This window comes from Astyanax mexicanus, chromosome 11 (assembly GCF_023375975.1).
Source record: "Astyanax mexicanus isolate ESR-SI-001 chromosome 11, AstMex3_surface, whole genome shotgun sequence".
NCBI classification, from domain to species: domain Eukaryota; kingdom Metazoa; phylum Chordata; class Actinopteri; order Characiformes; family Acestrorhamphidae; genus Astyanax; species Astyanax mexicanus.
In genome coordinates this window covers 49006513-49029000 of record NC_064418.1, presented here as the reverse complement: position 1 = coordinate 49029000, position 22488 = coordinate 49006513, and the positions used below count along the sequence as shown (strand labels likewise).

Below are 22488 nucleotides of genomic sequence, written 5' to 3'. Positions count from 1 at the left end.
CCAACAGTCTATTCTCACACCTTCCACCTGCCTAGTTTAAATAGCAACAGTGCTTCTTCAACAGTTTTAAACACAGCTAAAAGTAGTGAACTTCGGAGTGAACAGGGTGTGATTCGGGACACAGCCCGATGTTATTAGGTCAGTAAGTACACTCTATACAAACACAGTGCTGTCTAGGTGATCATACAGAGACACACACACACACACACACACACACACACCTGTCCGGCAGACTCCTGGCCCTGTGCCAACTCATGACCCCGGAGGATCGTAGGGCTGCAGCTTCACTCATCCCCCAGCCTTTCATCTGAGCGCCCGTCACACACACTCAGCACGCTGTCCCTCACACACACTCACACACACTCAGCACCGGCCGGCCAGACCACAGAGATAACCCGCTGCTCACAGAGAGCATCATTGTCTTTCCAAACTCCACTGGACCTCCAGGTGTGTGTGTGTGTGTGTGTGTTTTCTGTGTGCTGCATATTATTTCTATAATATTGTCCTTTATATAATTTATATCCTATCTGACTTCAATAATACGCATTCACCCCTATATAGCCTCCTAAGACTCAAACCATTTCATGACATGCATTGTTTTTATTTGTCTTTGCTATTTGGGCTAATTGTCACATTATTAGTGTAATTGTCACATGATGCAGTTTGTCCACACATGTGGACGTTAGTTTTATCTTTCGATAAAACACAATGAAGTCGCAATTACTAATGATGTGCAAAACGTGTATTTTGTGTCTGAACACAGCAGCATTTTTTGTCTGAGTGCTTTCTTCAAAGTAGCTTCTTGTTTTTAGAAGATCAGTTTTACACATCTCTGCTGGATTTTCTCAGTCAGTTTTATGAGGTAGAGTCCCCTGAAATGCAGGCTTTCAGTTAACAGCTGTGCTGAACTCATCAAGAGTTAATTACTTGAATTTCTTGTCTCTTAATAAAGTGTTTGAGAGCATCAGTTAAAGTAAAGTAGTGAAGAGGTAGAGTTACAGGTATACAGTGAATAGTGAATATTTGAGTAATGTTCGAATCCAGATTGTGAAAAGCGAGAACTACAGTACTCAACTAAGTAAAGAAAAATTTACTTTAAGTAAATTTCCCGAACTTTAAAAGTATCCTCAAGTGCAGACACCGCACAGACCATAAAAAAGATGTTAAATGATGAAACTATATATATCTATTTACAGGGGTTGGACAATGAAACTGAAACACCTGTCATCATTTTAGTGTGGGATTTTAGGTTTCATGGCTAAATTGGAGCAGCCTGGTGTTCAATCTTCATTAATTGCACATTGCACCAGTAAGAGCAGAGTGTGAAAGTTAAATTAGCAGGGTAAGAACACAGTTCTGCTCTAAATATTGCAATGCACACAACATTATGGGAGACATACCAGAGTTCAAAAGAGGACAAATAGTTGGTGCACGTCTTGCTGGAGCATCTGTGACCAAGACAGCAAGTCTTTGTGATGCATCAAGAGCCACGGGATCCAGGGTAATGTCAGCACACCACCAAGAAGGACCAACCACATCCAACAGGATTAACTGTGGACGCTGTAAGAGGAAGCTGTCTGAAAGGGGTGTTCGGGTGCTAACCTGGATTGTATCCAAACTCAACTCTCCTGTTTCCACCAGAACTGTCCGTCACCAAAATAAATTACTGTGCTCTAAAACCAGGTGTTTCAGTTTCATTGTCCAACCCCTGTATATATATATATATATATATATATATATATATATATATATATATATATATATATATATATATATATATATATATATATATATATGTAAGTTTACTTAGAACTAATTCCATTTAAAATGACCTGTTTCATTCCATTCTCATTCTACACCACATGTTCCAAATACCAAAGACAAGCTAACGTTGGGCTGTAAACACACTTATTCACTCTTACACACACACACACACACTGTGAGAGCTGTGCGGTGCAGCAGCAGGAAGTAATGAGGTGTAAATGTGGAGTAGAGCGAGCTGTAACGAGGCGCTGGTGTAGAGGAACGTGTTGCTGTAGCCGTTCCTCCTCTGTTTATCAAACACTGGGCTCTGGGCGAGCTCGACGCTCCGCGGCCAACAGGTTTATGATGACACCCATCGCCTGCAGGTCTACCTCAAATTCCAGCGCTGACCCCCCCTAAACCCGCTACCTGCCAATTAACTTCTGCACCTCCAGCTAAAAGTGAATTCAGGATATTCAATCAGCCGAATTCCTGAATTCCTGCTGCTGCTGCTGCTGCTCTCAGATCCACCTCAGCTTTCTCTCCAAACACAGAGACCAGAAACACACTGCTGCCACCTTAAATCACCTTAAATCACCTTATATACTACTGTAAATACACATTATTATATATCCACTATCCTTTATTCAAGTGAAACAGATATTTTATATGTTTATTTGGTAAATACTACAAATAATTCATTATATTTTATGAATTTTAATAAGTTACTGTTTTTTTTTTCCTTTGCCGCTATGATTGACTGATTTACATTATGAATTAATTACAATCCACTATGATTTATCCAGTATCCACTATGACTTATGCTCTAATTGACTATTCAGGATTCACTATGGATTATTCAGAACTACTTTGAATTGTACTCTAACTCTTTAGTATCCACTGTGAATTATTCAGTATCCACTGTGAATTATTCAGTATCCACTATGAATTATTCAGTATCCACTATGAATTATTCTGTATCCACTATGAATTATTCTGTATCCACTATGAATTATTCTGTATCCACTATGAATTATTCTGTATCCACTATGAATTATTCTGTATCCACTATGAATTATTCAGTATCCACTATGAATTATTCTGTATCCACTATGAATTATTCAGTATCCACTATGAATTACACTCTAACTAACTATTTAGGATCCACTATGAATTATTCAGTATCCATTATGAATTATTCATAATCTGTCATGACTTACATTCTACATCTTTAGTATCCACTTTGAATGATTAAGTATCTACTTTGAATTATACTCTAAATCTTTAGTGCCCACTATGAATTATCCATCCTCTACTATGATGTATACTATAAATCTTTAGTATCCACTATGTATTAATAATATCTACTATGAATTAGACTATAACTATTTAATATCCGCAATGTATTATTCAGTATCTACTAAGACTTATGCTTTAACTAACGTTTCAGTATCCACTATGAATTATTCAGTATCTATTACAAATGAATGTTTAGTAACCAGTGTGAATTCCGTATTCAGCATGTGTTATGACTTATGCTATAACGTATTTTTTATTATCCGTTATGAATTATTCAGTATCTACAATGACTATCTGTTTAGTAACCACTATAAATTTTCAAGATAAATATACTATGAATTTGTCAGAAGCTACTATGAATTATGTTGTATTCGCTATGTATTTTTCAGTCAATTATTAAATTATTAAAAATCAAAAAAACAACTACAGATTTATTGTACGATGACTTATTCAGTATCCAGCATGAATTGATATGAACTCCGGGACTATAGGACTACAATGAGTTGTTTTATACCCACTCGGGATTATTCATTATCCACAGCATCCAGTATGAATTATGTCCGCTTTGAATTATTTATTACCCAGTATGAATTGTTCAGTATCTAAAGGTGCACTGCTATAATAGGAGTGTGAATCCACACAACAGACATTAAGTATAGAGTATTAATAGATTCACAATAATAATCACTGTCATTGTGCACAACCCAACTCAACCCAACTCAACCCAACTCAACTTAACTCAGTTCAGCTGAGATACACATCTGGAGAGCAGTCGTCCATCAGCTCAGCGTATCAGACTATAAATTAGAGCTATTACTGAGGGGGGGGGGGCGGTGTTGGGGGGGGGGGTGTTTGGCTGCTGATAGTGAAACAGGTTGAGGGATTTTTGAGAGAGTGCATCATCACATGCCAACACTAACCTGATCTCAGAGATGATTTCTCATATTTTCCTCTCGCTTCATGTCGACACTAGCAGTGCTATTGGGGGCAGACTAGTAAACTCACTCACACACACACTTATTCACACACACACTTATTCACACACACACACACACACACACACACACACACACACACACACACACACTTATTCACACACACAAAGGCATGCACACTCGATCTGTTGACTCAGAGAATAAACTATAAGGCTAATCATTTCCTGTAAACAGTAAACGTGCCGTGTGCAAACTTTAATACTAATAGAAATGCAGTATAAAGGTCCTCAGTCTGTGCTACATGCACCACTGATGGCATGTGAAACATCCTGTGGGCACACTTTGCAGCATTCACTTAAATATTTAACATTAAATTCTATTAAATTATCTGTAATCAATAATACCAATAGTAGGAAGTGTCTCATAAAGGGTGCAAACTGTCCCGATGCAAAGTTAAACTAATGTTCACTACTTAAAAGTAAAAAATGTCCTGTAAATGCATTTAAGTAAGGATAATTAACAGTATAAATTAGAAAGTGTCTTGTAAAATTCAGTATGTTAACTAATGTGACTAATTAAAGTCCTGTAAAGTTTGTAAACTGTCCTGATGCGTTCTTTACCCACCTTAACTAATATAATTAACGTTTGCCAGTATATTAATTATATATTTCATTATAATAATTATAATTATTTTTGTGTCCTGTAAAAAGTCTATAAACTGTACTATTGGGTTCTTAAATGTATTATAATAAGATTGGCTAATTAATGGTAATGTAGTGTAGTTAAGGTTAATTAAAAGTATAAAAGTGTAAAGTGTCCTGTAAAGTCTGTAACCTGTCTTGGTGCATACTTAATTGTGGTTAATTAACAGTATAAAGTATAGGTATAATGCTTGCCAATTAACAGTGCAAAGTGTCCTGTAAAGTCAGCAAAATGTCCTAATGTATTTTTAATTGATGCTTGCTAATTAACAGTCAACAGTGTCCTGTAATGTCTGTAAACTGCCCTGGTGTGTTTTATTTAATGCTTGTTCATTAGCAGTCAAAAGTGTCCTGTTAGGTCTGCAAACTGTCCTGATGTATTTTTAATTAATGCTTGTTAATTAACAGTTGGATATGTCTTGTAAATACTGTAAACTGTCCTGATGTATCTATAATTAATATAGAGTAACTAATAGATGCATCTTACACAACTTTGTTTAATTGAAGAATTCAGTTTAGCTAATTAACAAATGAACAGTAGAAAGTGTCCTGTAAGTCCTGTAAACTGTCCTGATGTATTAACAATTTAACATTATTAACATTAAGCTTAATTAATATTAAGATTATTAAGCCCTACAACTGAACCCTGGGGAACACCAGTCCCCAGTAGTTTTTGCATTAGAATTAATAGCTGAATAATTGATCTAGTGTTTATGGGGGCATACTGCACTAAGCAGAAACAATAATCAATCACTTTGCAGATTGCAAAAGTATGTGGTACCTTTCTAGTTTTAGTTTCAGCGTGGTTTGAAAAGTTCATGAAGTGTGAGAACCTCTGATCTTGATCTACTCACCACCACAGCCCAATGATGTTGACTGGGCACAGCAGGATGAAGAAGAACGCCAGCTGGGTTCTAGATTTGGGGATCATGGCAGAAAGCTGCTGTTTTGATGTTGGTTCTCCTCAAAATTAGGATTATAATCCAGACTAAAACTCCGTTCCCTGATAATAATCTGGGATTGACTGATTGATTGATCTCCCGCCTGCGTCCTCCTCACCTCCTCACCGTTCCCTTCATCCTGCTGCTGATCTGCGTCTGATAATCCTCACAGTCTGATTCTAATCCGATCATCTGGAGAAGGTCAGTGCACCAGAACCAGAACCAGAACCAGCACCCAACCCCAACACCACAGCCCGCGAGCCTGCTGCTGCTGCTGCTGCACAGACGGAGCGCGCGAGGGAGGCGCGCGTGCCAGGTCTCCAAACGCTGCAATGCAAAACTTCCAAAACCTCCAGAACTGGCTCGCGCAGCAGCAGCAGCTCCAGGTGACGAGGCTAGCACGCCCCGTGCGCGCGCCTGCGTGTGTGTGCGCGTGTGTTTTGCGCGCGTGTTCAGTCCCTTTGTAGTACTAGCGCTCCGAGCTCGTGCACTTCAGAAGCAGACGAAACGAGACGAGCAGGACAGACGAGGCGCGCGCGCTCTCATCACCATCATTAACTACTGAAGCACTCACGCGCGTCAGTAGGAGGAGGAATAGAAAGAAAAAGAGAATCAGAGAGAGAGAGAGAGAGAGAAATGGGAGAGAGAAAAAAGGGAGAACAAGAGACAGAATTAAAGAGAGAGAGAATCAGAGAGGGAGAAATGGAATAGAAAGAGAGGTACTAAAGGAGAGAGAGAAAGAAACAGATAAAGGGAAACCGAGAGAGAAAAAGAGAGAGACAGAGAAACAGAAAGAGACAGAAACAGATAGAGAGAAAGAGGGAGAGAAACAGAGAGAAACCAAGAGAGGGATAACCTAAAAAGAAATAGAAAGAAATAAAGAATCAGAGAGGGATAAATGGGAGAGAAAGGGAGATATTGAAGGAGAGAGAAAGAGAGAGAAACAGATAAAGTGAAATAGAGAGAGAAACAGAAAGAGACAAAAACAGATAGAGAGAGAGAAACAGAGGGAGAAACCAAGAGAGGCAGAAACTAAAAAGAGAAAGAGATAGAAAGAGAAAAGAGAGAGAGAAAAAAGGAGAAAGAGAGAGAATCAGAGAGGCAGAAATGGGAGAGTAAGAGAGATACTGAAGGAGAGTAAGACAGAAACAGATAGAGAGAAAGATAAAGAGAGACAGAGAAAAAACAAATGAAATAGATAGAAACCAAGATAGAAAGCGAGAAACAGAGAAAGAAAGAAAGAAAGAAAGAAAGAAAGAAAGAGAGAGAGAGAGAGAGCGCACGCAATGCCCTCTAGTTAAATCAGTGCAGGAAATGAACTGAGAGAATATACAGGTTAATGCAGCTTCTTCACGTTCGGACACGATAACGCAGCGCGCGCGTAATGAGGTGAATACCCGGAGCGCGCTGATACTGACAGTGACTGACGTCACGACCCAGTGTCCTCATGTTCTGTGTCCCAATTACATACTACACACCTACCTGGTTTGATTCAGGTTTTCTGACTTTTTAGAACAATTTACACCTGAAGTTCCAGACCAGAGGTTCATGAGTTTGTTACATTGTATTTACTGTATTTGAGCTGAGTTATATGTATGATTAAAATAGCAGTGCTGAGGTAAATGTATAATAAAAATAGCATTACTGAGGTAAATTTATCTTCAGTATAGCACTGCTGAGGTACATTTATGATTAGATAGATAGATAGATAGATAGATAGATAGATAGATAGATAGATAGATAGATAGATAGATAGATAGATAGATAGATAGATAGATAGATAGATAGATAGATAGATACTTTATTTATTTATTTATTTAGGCAGCAGCAACAGTACAACACAATAAGAAACATATAAAAACACAGAAGAATAGAAAATATATAAGGCTATAAAAAACATATTTTACAAGGTAGAGATCTATCTGTAAACAGATTAGTATAGCATTGCTGAGATAAATGTTTGATTAGAATAGCACTGTTGAGGTAAATGTATGATTAGAATAGCACTGATGATGTACATGTATGATTAAAATAGCACTACTGAGATAATTGTTTGATTAGAACAGTACTTCTAAGGTACATTTATTATTAGTATAGCACTGCTGAGGTAAATGTATGTTTAGAATAGCCATTGAGGTACGTTTATGATTAGAATAGCACTGCCAAAGGATAAATGAATGATTAGAATATCACTGCTAGGTTAAAGTTATGATTAGAATAACACTCTTAGTTACATGTATGATTAAAGTAGCACTACTGAGGTATGTGTATGATTATAATAACACTGCTGAAGTAAATGTATGATTAAAATAGGACTGCTGAAGTACATTTATAATTAGAACAGCACAGCTGAGGTACATGTATGATTAGTATAGCACTTCTGAGGTACATGTATGATTAAGGCAGCACTTTTGACTGGGATTTAAGCTATATGTACCACATTTAATTGCCATCTCTAATCACTATTATAAATTTTGACACTGTCCAATGAAAAACAAGTAGGAGAGAGAGAAAAACTCAAACTTTTAATGGAAGCCAATGTAAAACGAGTTTTTTTCAGGTCATTTTAGAGAATTTCTATTTGTAGATTCATCGAGAAATTTCGACACAGTGTAAAGGAGAGTTTGTGGGTTCAAATTATGTTGTAAACTAAAAATCAACAAAAATAAAAAAAATACTTGTTTTTCATTGGACAGTGACGATATGTTGAATGCTGGGAGATTATGCATGTGATATGAAGCCACATTTAAAGTAGTTGCTTGTAAAATCGCAGTTGATTTTAAACAGGGAGTTTTAATATTATTAATAAATAATAATCCGCCAGTGTAAAGGGTTAAATACAGATGTTTAAGGCAGATGTTTATAGAAGATTGATGTGGGAGGGCTGTGCTTATTCAGAGCTGGGAGCTGGAGATGGTTGAGGTCTATGGAATCTCATTTGGCAGCAGTGTTAATATTCCAGCCTCCCGTTGTTTTATAAATGACTTATTGACGTATCAGGTCAGTGAAAGCACGCGGCCGCCCGCCGCCCGGGGTGATCCTGCAGAACCGAGATGAAGCCGATACTGTTCACCTCCTGAAGCCCGGCGTCTCATCCATCAGAGAGAGCGCAGCATCGTCATTCGCATCTTCCTCATTAGCGTCCAGCCTTTCGCTAATTTATGGCTCTCAGGGCAGCTGTTCGTTTAGAGGATTAAAGCAGCAAAACTTTAGCAGAAAACTTATTCACACTGATACTGATCATCACATGATTATTTTTTAACACAGCTCTGGAAAAAATTAAGAGACCACTTCAGTTTCTGAATCAAATATTGTTATTTAGAGCTTTTATTTGCAGAAAATGAGAAATGCCTGAAATAACAAAAACAGTTGCAGAGCTTTCAGACTTTAAATAAAAAACCAAGAGAGGGATAACTTGAAGAGAGAGTGGGAGATCAAGAAAAAGAAAGAAAGAAAGAAATGGGAGAGAAGGGGAGATACTAAAGGAGAGAGAGAGACAGAAACAAATAGAGGGAAATAGAGAGAGACATAGAGAGAGAGACAGAAACAGAGAAAGAAAATGAAGTGAGAAACAGAGAGAGAAACCAAGAGAGGATGAAACAGAAAGAGAAACAGAGAGAGAGAGAGAGAGAGAATGAGAGAACAATATATGACTTAGGCTGGAATATTAACACGGCAAAGAAAACAAGTTCATATTCATAAAGTTTTAAGAGTTCAGAAATCAATATTTGGTGGAATAATCCTGGTTTTTAATCACAGTTTTTAATCATGCATCTTGGCATCATGTTCTCCTCCACCAGTCTTACACACTGCTTTTGGATAACTAACTTTATGCTGCTTTAATCCTGGTGCAAAAAATCACGCAGTTCAGCTTGGTGTGGTGGCTTGTGATCATCCATCTTCCTCTTGATTGAACTCTACCTCTTCACTACTTTACTTTAACTGATGCTCTCAAACACTTTATTAAGAGACAAGAAATTCAAGTAATTAACTCTTGATGAGTTCAGCACAGCTGTTAACTGAAAGCCTGAATTCCAGGTGACTCTACATCATAAAGCTGACTGTTATCTCACCATAATGGTTCTAAGACTTTCTAAGAATAACCATTACAGATTGAATGTTCTAAAAATGTTAATTGTAACATTCATTTACAGGTGCATCTCAAAAGAATAGAATATCATCGAAATGTTACTTTATTTCAATAATTCTGTAAAAAAAATGTGTAACTCATATATTATATATTATTAAAAAAGCTGCTTGAGGTCTAGTGTGAAGTCTCCACCAATCAGTGGTGGCTTGGAGAGTCATGTCTGTCATCTGCTGGTGTTGATCCACTGTGTTTTATTATCAAGTCTAAAGTCAGTGCAGTTTTGTTTTCCCACGAAATCTTACAGCACTTCATATCTTACAGCTTCCCTCTGCTACTGACAACATTTATGGAGATGCAGATTTCATTTTCCAGCAGGACTTTGCACACTGCCCACACTGTTAAAAGTATGTTTGGTCTTATATAATATTCAAATTTTCTGGGACACAGATTTTTGGGTTGTCATTGGCTGTAAGCCATAAATAATCATCAATAATAAAATAAATAAATGCTTAAATTAGATCACTCTGTGTGTTTAATACATCTATATAAATGACTGAATTACAGAAATAAAGTATCTTTTCAATGATATTCTTAATTATATATTTTTAACTTTATTTATATTTTGCAGAGCTGCGTCTTTAAGAGTCTCAGACAGGACTAGCATTCCCCGTCGTTTGGGACGAGGCCGGAGGGTCCGAGTTTGAAACCTAAGACCACCCTGTTCTTTTTTGAAGTCTGAAACAGATTTACTATTACATTCCTGAAGCGTGATGCAGCTGATCAAGGTAGGAGCAGATGCATGCAGGTAGCAGTAGTAATGTCCTGTGTGTAATGTGTGTGTGTGTGTGTGTGTGTGATTGGTCTGCTGTTTGCCTCTGGCTGTAAAGTTCAGTAATGTGTTTTGGAGTCGGAGGTTGGAGGGATCTGTGGCTGCAGGTGCGCCAATTAATCAACTAATCAATGAATCATCAGATCACAGATCACAGATAACTTACCTGACCTCTCAGATCCTTTAATTACAGAGAAACCTCCTAATCACACCACTCTGCTCACTGACGCTCTTTTATTGTATTTATTATAGATTTTATATTAACTTATTTAGACATAAGTTATCTCTAGTGATGAAAAAAATGTAAGAATGCTGTTTTCTGTCTGTTATGCGCAAAAAAAAAAGACTCCAATATTCTACTATAAAATAAATATTTTGGAACATTTCAGGGGTGATCATTTTTAGTCATATATTTATTAAATAAGGTAATAGACTATCAAAAATTTAGTTCGTCAAGCTCAGGTATCGAAGCAGTTTTTAAAATTAGATTATGCAATATATTTGGTAACTTACAGTAACAGGGTTGCGAGTAACAGGGTTGAGTTCACTGAGTGACACACACAACTTGGACAAAAATATTTGGAAAAAAAACCTGAACATTGTTAGAGCACTTACTCTTGGTCTTGCCATGTGGGCAGAAAATGTCCTTGTGATGTCACTTCCTTTGTGCCAGTAGACAAATATTTTTAACTCTTTCTCTGCAGGTAAAATTCCTTATGGTAACAGGGTTGAGCGCATGTTGTGGGACACGACATAAAAACAGCACAAAAACTGTAACATGCAAAACAATGTAGACCAAAGAAGTTGTTTTCATAAGTAAAGGAGATGCAGATCAACAATATACAAGAGGAAGTCGTTTATTTAGAGCTTATTTTAATAGTTAAATTTGCCAAAGGAGTTGATCACCCAATGTGAGGGACAAGAGAAAACGGCCATTTTTTGAGGTGCTCCAAAGGTATTCGGTCTTTTGAATAATATCTAAGGAGCTTATTTTTCCACCATATTTTACAGTTTGTCTTATAACAAGTACATTTTTCACAGAAAATAGTCATTTAGATATTTTGGATACGTACATTTGAAATTTAAGTGGTGGGACAGGAAATGTACCAAAATCCTGGAATGTCCCGTATAGCAAATAAATCCAATTAACTAAAATATTTAATAGTGTGCAACATTTAAGATTTCATATTGACCCTGTTATTATTATAAACTATTCCTATACAGTAAAATTACATTAAAATAGTACAAAATGGCTCTAGTACTACTGTTTTTCAGTGCAGTGGGCGGAGCAAAGCTACTGTTTGTTTATAAACTTGTTCATTGGCTGGTTCATGGTCTATTTTGATACAGCTCTTAAATATACAACAAAACCTTTAAAAAGGTTTAAATAAAGAAAATACATGATGTCCATTGCAATGGATGTAGGGTCTGAAAGGGTTAAACAGTTCATACAAATAGCACCACTATCACACTAATAATTAAAATAAGTTCTAAAATAAGATATAATAAATGTATTTTTATACAAAACAAGAACATTCAGCATGAACAATTCAACACGATGAACCATATTTCCATTAAATGCCAGTTTTTGCTAAAATTCTCCACCCTGATGTTCAGCTTGCCTTGATAAGATATATATATATATAATAAAAAGTAAAAATAAAAAGCAATCTACCTTCTGAATTTAGTGAAAGCAAAGTTGTGTTTATGTCACTAAATAAAACTGCTGATATTGTACCAACAAAAGTTTGAATACCCCTCTTCTCATTCAGTGTGTTGTATTTCTTTTTATGATTTTTTTACATTGCAAATTTAATATCAAAGATATTAAAGCTATACAGGAACACATGCACCAGAATATGTTTTATACTTTATAGATTCTTACAGAAGTAGCACATTTATCTCTAGTATCTACACTTCTAGCTACAGAGTAATGGATGGAGATACTTTTCACACCTTCTTTGGTTGGTTCCTTAATGGTAAGTTTGGGAAAAATATTGTATTTTGAATCCTATAAAGGGTTTGGACGTTAAAAAAGGTTAGGATATTCTGATATAGATGATCTGAAGTCATGCCTGGCTCAGACTACACGATTTTAGCCCGATTGTGACCCAATTTTGTCGGCGCCGACAAATTGCGTGCGTCGGATCTGAATTTCAGTGTTGCGATCGACAAAGGTCCGTGTAGTGTGACACAGTTAAAGAGCAGTAATTTTACGCGAGTGACGACGTCAGAGCGTCCGACGGACAGACTAGCATGTTAGATTTTTTTGGGGGTTTTTTTGCCTAGTTTGACGATGCTGCTCCGCGACATGCTCCCTGACTCTGACCAATAGGAAGACAGAGCGTTCTGTGGTGCACAGATGTAGACACGAGAAAAAAAAAACAGCACAGTGCTCCTGCAGTTCTCTAGACCAGAGAAACAGAAGAATAATCTAATAATCATCTAATAATCTACTTGATGTATTTAATCCATGAGATATTCTGTTTACAGGCACTGAAGCCTAAGTAGCTACATCTTTACCATACCTCAACTTCTCTCTGGAGCACAAAAAGCATGTAATGTCCATTTGGGTCACCCAGGAACCCAGGAGCCCACACTCGCTTTTCCCTCTTTTTTTACTTTTACAGATTCTATGCTTTTCCACCGTGATGACCTACGAACTCACGCAAGGACGCGGGCGATAATTGGTCGTTGACTAACGTGTAGTGTTGCCAGTCCCCCGAGAACGACACAAAACGAAGATAACTGCTTAATCTGACATAGTGAACATCGTGAGGGACAAAAATGTTGTGTAGTCTGAGCTTGGCATTAGACAAATAGAGTACAAATAGAGTAGAAAAACTCAGTTCTGATCCGAGACTGGCTCCAAAATATGCTGAAATACTGTATTTCAGTCTGCAGAATCAGAATCAGAATCTGATCAGGTTTTATTGGCCGTGTGTTTGCGGATATTTGGAGGAATTTGACTCTGAGTTACTCAGTAGCTTAAACTCACAGCAGATTAACTGCAGAACCAGATACTGAGATACAGTTTATTTTTAACTATAGTGCATTTTTTTTTTGCAAAATTCACTGCAGAGAGAGAACAGCAATGCATGCATCAGCTTTTATACATATATTTCAGTTTGTAATAGATTTGGACATTTTTTATACATTAAAAACTGTATTTATTCTTACTGTATGAAAGAAAAATTAGTACACCCCTCATATTCTGTAAATATTTTATTGTATTGTATTTTATTGTATTATACAGAAACTTGAATATAGTGTGTTAGTTCTGGAGAAATCCATTGGCCAGTCCATCACCTTTACCTTCAATTTCCACCTATAGGAGATGTTTTTGTGTTCGATATTACGTTGGAAAACTACAGAGTGGCCCAATTTCAGAAAGGAATGTGGATCATACTCTGGTTTAGAATGTCAGTACAGGCAATCATACAACCAGGATGAGACTATTCTATCCATGCTTTTGGACTGCTTATCTGCAGCAAACTTTTTGTGAGCTTTTTTGTGCATCAGCTTCAGAAGAAGCTCCCTTCTGAGACCGTTTAATTGTCTCAGAAGCAGAGTTGATGCAGTGTGGCAGCAGGCTGACCTCCCACTTCTTCAACCTCTGCAGCAATGCTGGCAGCACTCATGCATCTATTTTGGACACTACGCTGAACCCGTGGACTCGGCTTCTTTTGGTGAACCCTGGGGAGGTCTGATCTGAGTGCAACCCGTCCTGCAAAACTGTTGCATGGCCTTGTTGGCCATCATGATGTATCTCAGTTTTAGGGTGGTAGAAATCTTTCAATAGCCTAGGCTCCATCTTTACGCAGGAACAAGGAACAACCCTCAGAGAGTTCTTTGCCATGAGTTGACGTGTTGAATATCCGAGAGAAATGTTTTATAGACAGACAGATATATATATATATATATATATATAGAGCTGCTACTGCATGAATGTAATTTTTCTGTACAGTAAGAGAGTCATGAAAATGACTATCGTATTCCAGCTTCATATCATATCTCTGAGGCTTAATTAGAAACATGAATTTGACAGAGCCGCCTCCCTCCCTCCTGCTCTCTACATACGTGTGTGTGTGTGTGTGTGTGTGTGTGTGTATGCACGTGTGTTTTGTTTGGGCGGAGCAATTCTTCATACTTGGCTTTAAACTTTATGGACAATAAAGATCCCATTTCAAAGTACAGCAGGGTGTTAAGCCTGGGGTCTTGGCAAAGTCTTCCTGGGAACAGGCCTCTGAAGACCAGGGGAATCTCTCCACACACACACACATACACACACACACACACACAAACACACACACACACGTACAATGGTACAGGTTTGTTTTTATACCTTGTCAAGACATATATGCGTTCCATATGTTTTATACTGTAGGAAATATATAGGAAATAATCTATACTGAACATACAGCTCTGGAAAAAAAATAAGATACCAAATTGAAAACCTCTGGAATATAATCAAGAGGAAGATGGATGATCACAAACCATCAAACCACCAAACTGAACTGCTTGAATTTTTACACCAGGAGTAAAGCAGCATAAAGTTATCCAAAAGCAGTGTGTAAGACTGGTGGAGGAGGAGAACATGATGCCAAGATGCATGAAATTAAAAAACTGTGATTAAAAACCAACCAGGATTATTCCACCAAATATTGATTTCTGAATCTTAAAACTACTTTATGAATATGAACTTGTGTTCTTTATTTGCATTATTTGAGGTATTTTTGTTATTTCATGCATTTCTTTTTCATTTTCTGCAACTAAATGCTCTAAATAATATTTCTATTTGGAATTTGGGAGAAATGTTGTCTGTAGTTTATAGAATAAAACAACAATGTTCATTTTACTCAAACATAAACCTATAAATAGCAAAATCAGACAAACTGATTTAGAAACTTAAGTGCTCTCTTATTTATTTTATTCCATATTTATTACAATTATTTAATATGTATATAATATTTGATTCTACAAAATATTGCTCATTTTATTAACATTATTACAGATTACATTTAGATGTATTTTTTATTACACATTAATTTACCACATATTAATGATACTATGACATACTATGACTTACTATGACATATTTTGAAGGAGAGGAAGAAGGAAATGAGGTTAGAAGTAGTTAGTGTGTTAGAGGTGTTAAGAGAGTAAGTGCTCTTTGAAGAGCTCTGTCTTCAGGAGTTTATTAAAGATAGTGAGAGATTCTCCTGATCTGGTAGTAGAAGGTAGTTAGTTAGAGGTGTTAAGAGAGTAAGTGCTCTTTGAAGAGCTCAGTCTTCAGGAGTTGATTAAAGATAGTAAGAGATTCTCCTGATCTGGTAGTAGAAGGTAGTTAGTTAGAGGTGTTAGGAGAGTAAGTGCTCTTTGAAGAGCTCTGTCTTCAGGAGTTTCTTAAAGATAGCGAGGGATTCTCCTGATCTGGTAGTAGAAGGTAGTTTGTTCCACCATTGGGGAACTCTGTATGAGAACAGTCTGGATTGCTTTGTGTGAATGTTTGGCAAAGCGAGGCGACGTTCACTGGAGGAGCGCAGTGGCCGGGAGGTAGCGTAAGCCTTCAGGAGCGAGTGCAGGTAGGAAGGAGCCTGTTCTGACATCACTCTTACTATCGCCTACAAGGCTCCTCCAGTGAACGTCGCCTCGCTTTGCCAAACATTCACACAAAGCAATCCAGACTGTTCTCATACAGAGTTCCAACCCAATGGTGGAACAAACTACCTTCCACTACCAGATCAGGAGAATCTCTCACTATCTTTAATAAACTCCTGAAGACTGAGCTCTTCAAAGAGCACTTACTCTCCTAACACCTCTAACTAACTACCTTCTACTACCAGATCAGGAGAATCTCTCACTATCTTTAATAAACTCCTGAAGACAGAGCTCTTCAAAGAGCACTTACTCTCTTAACACCTCTAACACACTAACTACTACTAACCTCATTTCCTCCTTCCTCTCCTTCACTCCTCTATCCTATTATTCCCCTTTGTCCTCCTTTTATCCCTATCCAAAGATGTTTTTCCTTTAAACTTATTTTACATTGTACTTGACTATTGTAAGTCGCTTTGGACAAAAGCGTCTGCCAAATGTAATGTAATGTAATGTAATGTAATGTAATGTAATATGATAACATATATATTAATACTAATGTTAATAATGAATCATATGTAGTATCTAGAGATTCAAGATTATACAGTACATAAGATATAGATTATAGTATTTATACTAAATAACATACACATTTTTATTTTAGGTTTGTTTAACGCTGTTTTTAAGTTACTACACGATTCATTATGTGTTCCTTCATAGTCTGATACACACTAAGAAAAGTAAGTATAGATTTGTACCTAAAAGAGTATAAAGCTTGTCGCTGGGGCTGTACCTTATATTCAGGTACAAAAAAGTACCTTTCAGTTAAAGTCCTTTTTTGTACCCATGTTTTTTGTGCCAGTAAAGATCATAAAGATTATAAACATTATCATCAACTAAATATGGCTCAAAAACTTGATGATCCAAAATTGTCTGGCTTTCAAATAAAAAATGTGCAATTATAATATATATTGTTTATTAGTACAGTGATACAGAATACTGAATGTACCCTTTGGCTGCAGGTTAAATGGTACAAATTTGTACTTATTGCTGTTAGAAATTACTTTGTACTTCAAAGGGAACGAATCTGACCCTGTAAAGACCAATATTGTACCTTTGAGGTATACAATTATGAAGAGTGTACCTTTGAGTCCAAAAAAGTACTCATATCGTACCTCTGTTTTTTAGAGTGTAGATCACTTCACTATTAATTTACTATGTAGGAATGTAGGAAACTTATATCCAAATATCCAAACGTTTGACTACATGTACTATGTTCAATATTTGTTCATTTTTTTGTCCCAAAAAAAACAAGTAAAGCTCAGTTTCAAACACAGTTGAAGCTCCATCCGTCCTCCTGACTGTGTGTTCCTCTGTTGGGTTGGGGGCGCGCCCAGCGCTGCGCTGCTGTGTTACTGTATTCAGTAGAGTGTAGTGCAGTGAGCAGTCAGTTGTTCTGGGAGGGGAAAGCAGGACTTTTTTTCTCAATACTGAGAATCTGAGATTCCTCCGTCGCTCTGCTCTATAAATCACACTCATCCCTCCGTTCCTCTCCGTTCTTTCAGCTCCACAGGCCAAACCGGGGGTCCGCCACCCCCTCAGCCACCCCCCCCCCCCCAGCCAGTATTATCATCTGATAGGATTAGAAACCCCCGCTGCACACCATGTTTTATATCTCCAACTTAAAAAATTACCACCAAATCAGAACCACATGCTGCCGCTGCTCCGTAACCTCCTGTTTTCCTGAATCCGGCCGCAGTCCCTCCCGGAATCCCGCGAGATCTCGGATCGGTGAAATTCCTGCTGCGGTTATAAAACGCCGATATTGCCACACGCCTCTGGAAGTGGGGTAAACACCCAGGAGGCATGAACTTCGGAGGAAAACTCGCAGCAGATGATTGGCAGCGGATCCGCGGGGAAACATGCTGTATGAGTAAAAGCAGAGCGTCGGTTTTCCAGCGCCGGCCAACTTATCTCCTCTCAAATTCACAAATTTGACACTAGTTGACACTTTAATTTAGTGTCAGATTCTGATGCAGCCCTCACTGCATTTACCAGATTCCTGCACTGATCAACATTAAAGAACTATTAAGAACTCTGGCTGGTGTAAAATAGACTTTATTTATTGTAGTAAAATGTGATAAGTCAAAGTTCTTACTTTTGATTAATAAAAAGCACACCTCCGTTCTCCCACAGCGTTCTGAGATCCAAAAATTTTAACAGTTTGTCCCCAAACACCCTTCAGACTGGGTGACATGGGGCATAATTTACCCTGATAAATCTCTTTTTACACCGTTATCCAGCTCAAACTAGCTCCACGCCTCCTTACTAGAATCCGAACAGTCCTGACATTTAAAACGATGCATTAATAACTTAAAAAGTGCTTAAAAAGAAGCTTATTAAAAACCTATAGCATTAGATTCAGCTCAGAGCGCTGCCATTACTGTACTGATAATAACATAGACATATATATACATAGACTCTGCATAGTGTAGCAGCCGGTGGTTAAACAGTGGTTTTTAATAAGCTTCTTGTGCACTTTTTAAGTTAGTCGTTTAACTTTTTAAGTTTGCCGCTGCTCCTGACTCCTAGTCGCCGACTGAGTCAGATATTAAACATGTTGAATACTTCGCGAGGCGTCTGCGACTGGTCAGTTCGACAGTTTGGAGTAATGGGAAGTCAAATTTAGGAAAAATGTTTATTTGATTTTGCATAAACCAGATTTTGGAGCTCTATAAACCCAGCAAATCAAACTTTTATCAGATGACACCATTACATTATTGAAGAACACCTTCTATATTATTAGTAGTATAAGTATCAAGGTATATTACTGTAGCATTTTAGAGTAATGAGAAGTCAAACTTAATGTCAATTACGTTTTGTATAAACCCAAATTTGGAGTCGTATAAAACCAGCAAAACAAACTGTAATCAAATGATACCATTACATTATTGAAGAACCCTTTCTATACTATTAATTACATGAGTATAAAGTAATTTTACTGTAGCGTTTTAGAGTAATGAAAGGTCAAACTTAGAAAAATGTCTATTTGGTGTTACATAAACCCAGATTTGGAGTTATATAAACCTAGCAAATCAAACTGTTATTAAATAACAACATTACATTATTGAAGAAGCTTTTTTATACTATTAATTATATAAGTATTAAGGTATAATACTTTAGCATTTTGGAGTAATGAGAGGTCAAAGCTAGAAAAAATTTCCCTGCAGAATCCACAGATCTGCTGTGATGTATGGTGTGTGTATGAGTGGTGGGGCTGTGTGAGATGGGAGATGTTTTTTATCAAGTGAGAAGAGTCTTGTGAGTTTGTGATTATTTGGCGCCACTTTGTGGTCAGCTGGAGATAATTCTGTATTTTATTACAGTGATTAAGGAGAGCATGGATAAGGCATATTAAAACAATGTTTTTTTATATTTACTTTGACTTTTATTTGAATGCACACAGTATGAATTAAAGATATGCTCAGACTTGATTTATTAATATTCATCCATTCCCGCATTTTAGTCCTAAAACACAAAGGACAGCATGTGCTTTCTTTTTTATGCATTTTTTGTTGCAAATAATGCAAATTAAAGCCTATCAGAATAGAGCATTAAATAAGCCAATGAAAAATTTAAAGCTGCTTAGCCCCGCCCACTGCATCAGAAACAAAAAAACAGCAACTCATGCATTAGGGCATGACAGCACTAGAGCTAACGAGGCAAATAAGATCTAGTTTTTACCAATTTTATGGGATTTGGAACACTTTTATAATGTTAATGTTACTGTTTATGGTAAAAAAAATATAAAATAAAATCTAAAATAAATATTATTATATATTTTTTTAACATTAGAGTCTTTTATTTTGTGTGAAACGCAAACAGAAATCAGAAATCTTATATTTTTCATTGGACCGTAATTCAGGTCTAAAAGGGTTAAACCCTTAATTAGGTTTGAACTCAAATAAATTAAGTCTGTTTTACGTAAAATATAATATGTTAAACATTACTCAACTGTACCATCCACACCAACTTATAATAACAGAGTTTAGTCCGTTGCCATTGATTGCTTCTTTTCTATTGGCTTTTTGCACAATCTATTTGCATAATGTGTGTGTCCCCTAGTTTATGATCCTCACAAACAGGCTAAAATGTAGAGCAATAAAAAAGAGATAAATATGTAGAATAATAAAATATAAACACAGTTAAAGAAATAAAGGACTAAAATAACCACAATTATAAAAAGGTAAATGATGGAACTAAAATAAATAATAACAATAATAAGTAAAAATTATATATATATATATATATATATATATATATATATATATATATATACATATATATATATATATATATATATATATATATATATATATATATGTATATATATATATATATATATATATATATATATATATGTATAATAAAATAAAAAAAATAAAAGAAAGAAATAATGAAATGAAAACGGTAAAAGGCCAAAAGTAAAAGCAGTAACAAAACAAATAAAACCAAATAACTGCCTGGTCTCTATGTTGTAGGCTGTAGGAGCAAGCATCATTTTATTATCAGCAGCAACAAATTACCTCAAATATTTAAGTATATTTATATTTATCCAAGCGTTCAGTACACTTTGTAATGTTGCCAGTTCTTCTCACAACATCAACAGTTTCTGCACAGTCCAATAGAACATCTGCAAAAACTTCATACAGATGTTGAAGGGCCTTAAAGAAATGAATGTAACACACACACACACTTTGAGCGTTTGAGTTTTAAAAAGAAAAGGTAGCATGCCCAAACACACACACACACACACACACACACACACACACACACACACACACACACACACACACACACCTGAGAGTTTTAATCTGCTGTGATCACGTTACACACAGCGCAGGAAGTGGTCGAGGTTCTGTCAACCTGAAACGCTTCTCTTCACCTCTGACAGGATAATCCCAGTAAACATCCAAACACTCCAAACACACTGCGGAGAATACAGCCGCGGAATTCCAGAAACCAGAGCTCGGAATACCTGTAATCACCTGCACCGGGATCAGGAACCGGAACCTGAAAACGGACACGCTGCAGACACAGCACGTCCCACACCTCACACCTGCACCAACACAGTAAACACAGGTAAACTCACCTGCATAGGTAAACTCACCTGTACAGGTAACCTCACCTCAAATACACTTACCTGCACAGGTAATCTCACCTCGGGTAACTTTAGCTGCACAAGTTACCTCACCTCAAATAAACTTACCTGCACAGGTAACCTCACCTCAAATACACTTACCTGCACAGGTAATCTCACCTCGGGTAACTTTAGCTGCACAAGTTACCTCACCTCAAATAAACTTACCTGAACAGGTAACCTCACCTGCACAGGTAAACACACCTGCATAGGTAAACTCACCTACATAGGTAAACTCACCTGCACAGGTAAACTCACCTGAACAGGTAACCTCACCTCAAATAAACTCACCTGCACAGGTAACCTCACCTCAAATACACTTACCTGCACAGGTAATCTCACCTCGGGTAACTTTAGCTGCACAAGTTACCTCACCTCAAATAAACTTACCTGAACAGGTAACCTCACCTCAAATACACTTACCTGCACAGGTAACCTCTCCTGCATCTGTAACCTCTCCTGCATAGGTAAACTCACCTGCATATGTAACCTCACCTGCACAGGTATGATCAGGTATGAAGCCATCAAACCAAGCTGAACTGCTTGAATTTTTGCACCAGGAGTAAAGCAGCATAAAGTTATCCAAAAGCAGTGTGTAAGACTGGTGGAGGAGAACATGATGCCAAGATGCATGAAAACTGTGATTAAAAACCACCAGGGTTATTCCACCAAACATTGATTTCTGAACTCTTAAAACTTTATGAATATGAACTTGTTTGTTTTCTTTGTATTATTTGAGGTCTGAAAGCTCTGCATCTTTCTTTGTTATTTCAGCCATTTCTCATTTTCTGTAAATAAATGCTCTAAATTACAATATTTTTATTTGGAATTTGGGAGAAATGTTGTCTGTAGTTTATAGAATAAAACAACAATGTTTATTTTACTCAAACATAAACCTATAAATAGCAAAATCAGATAAACTGATTCAGAAACTGAAGTGATCTCTTTCTTATATATATATATATATATATATATATATATATATATATATATATATATATATATATATATATATATATTATGCGTCTCTGAGCTGCTTGATGTTTATGGGTGAATTTTAATGTAATGATAAATTTGGGTGGGGTTGTCCTGTGTAATGCTGGGTGCTGGGTGTTGGGGAATGCGCGTGCGCAGCGCCCTCTGGCGGCAGCA

The 22488-nt window shown here is 36.8% G+C and overlaps 1 protein-coding gene across 1 annotated transcript in view; it reads right to left on the bottom strand.

Moving 5' to 3' along the window:
• wnt6b (wingless-type MMTV integration site family, member 6b) overlaps positions 1-6497 on the bottom strand; it is a 41254-nt gene extending 34757 nt beyond the window's left edge. Inside the window, exon 1 of the mRNA XM_022686670.2 lies at positions 5533-6497. Coding sequence (XP_022542391.1) covers positions 5533-5609 — 77 coding nt within the window. The 5' untranslated portion in view covers positions 5610-6497. The remainder of the gene's footprint in view (positions 1-5532) is intronic.
• Between the last annotated feature and the right edge of the window lie 15991 nt (positions 6498-22488).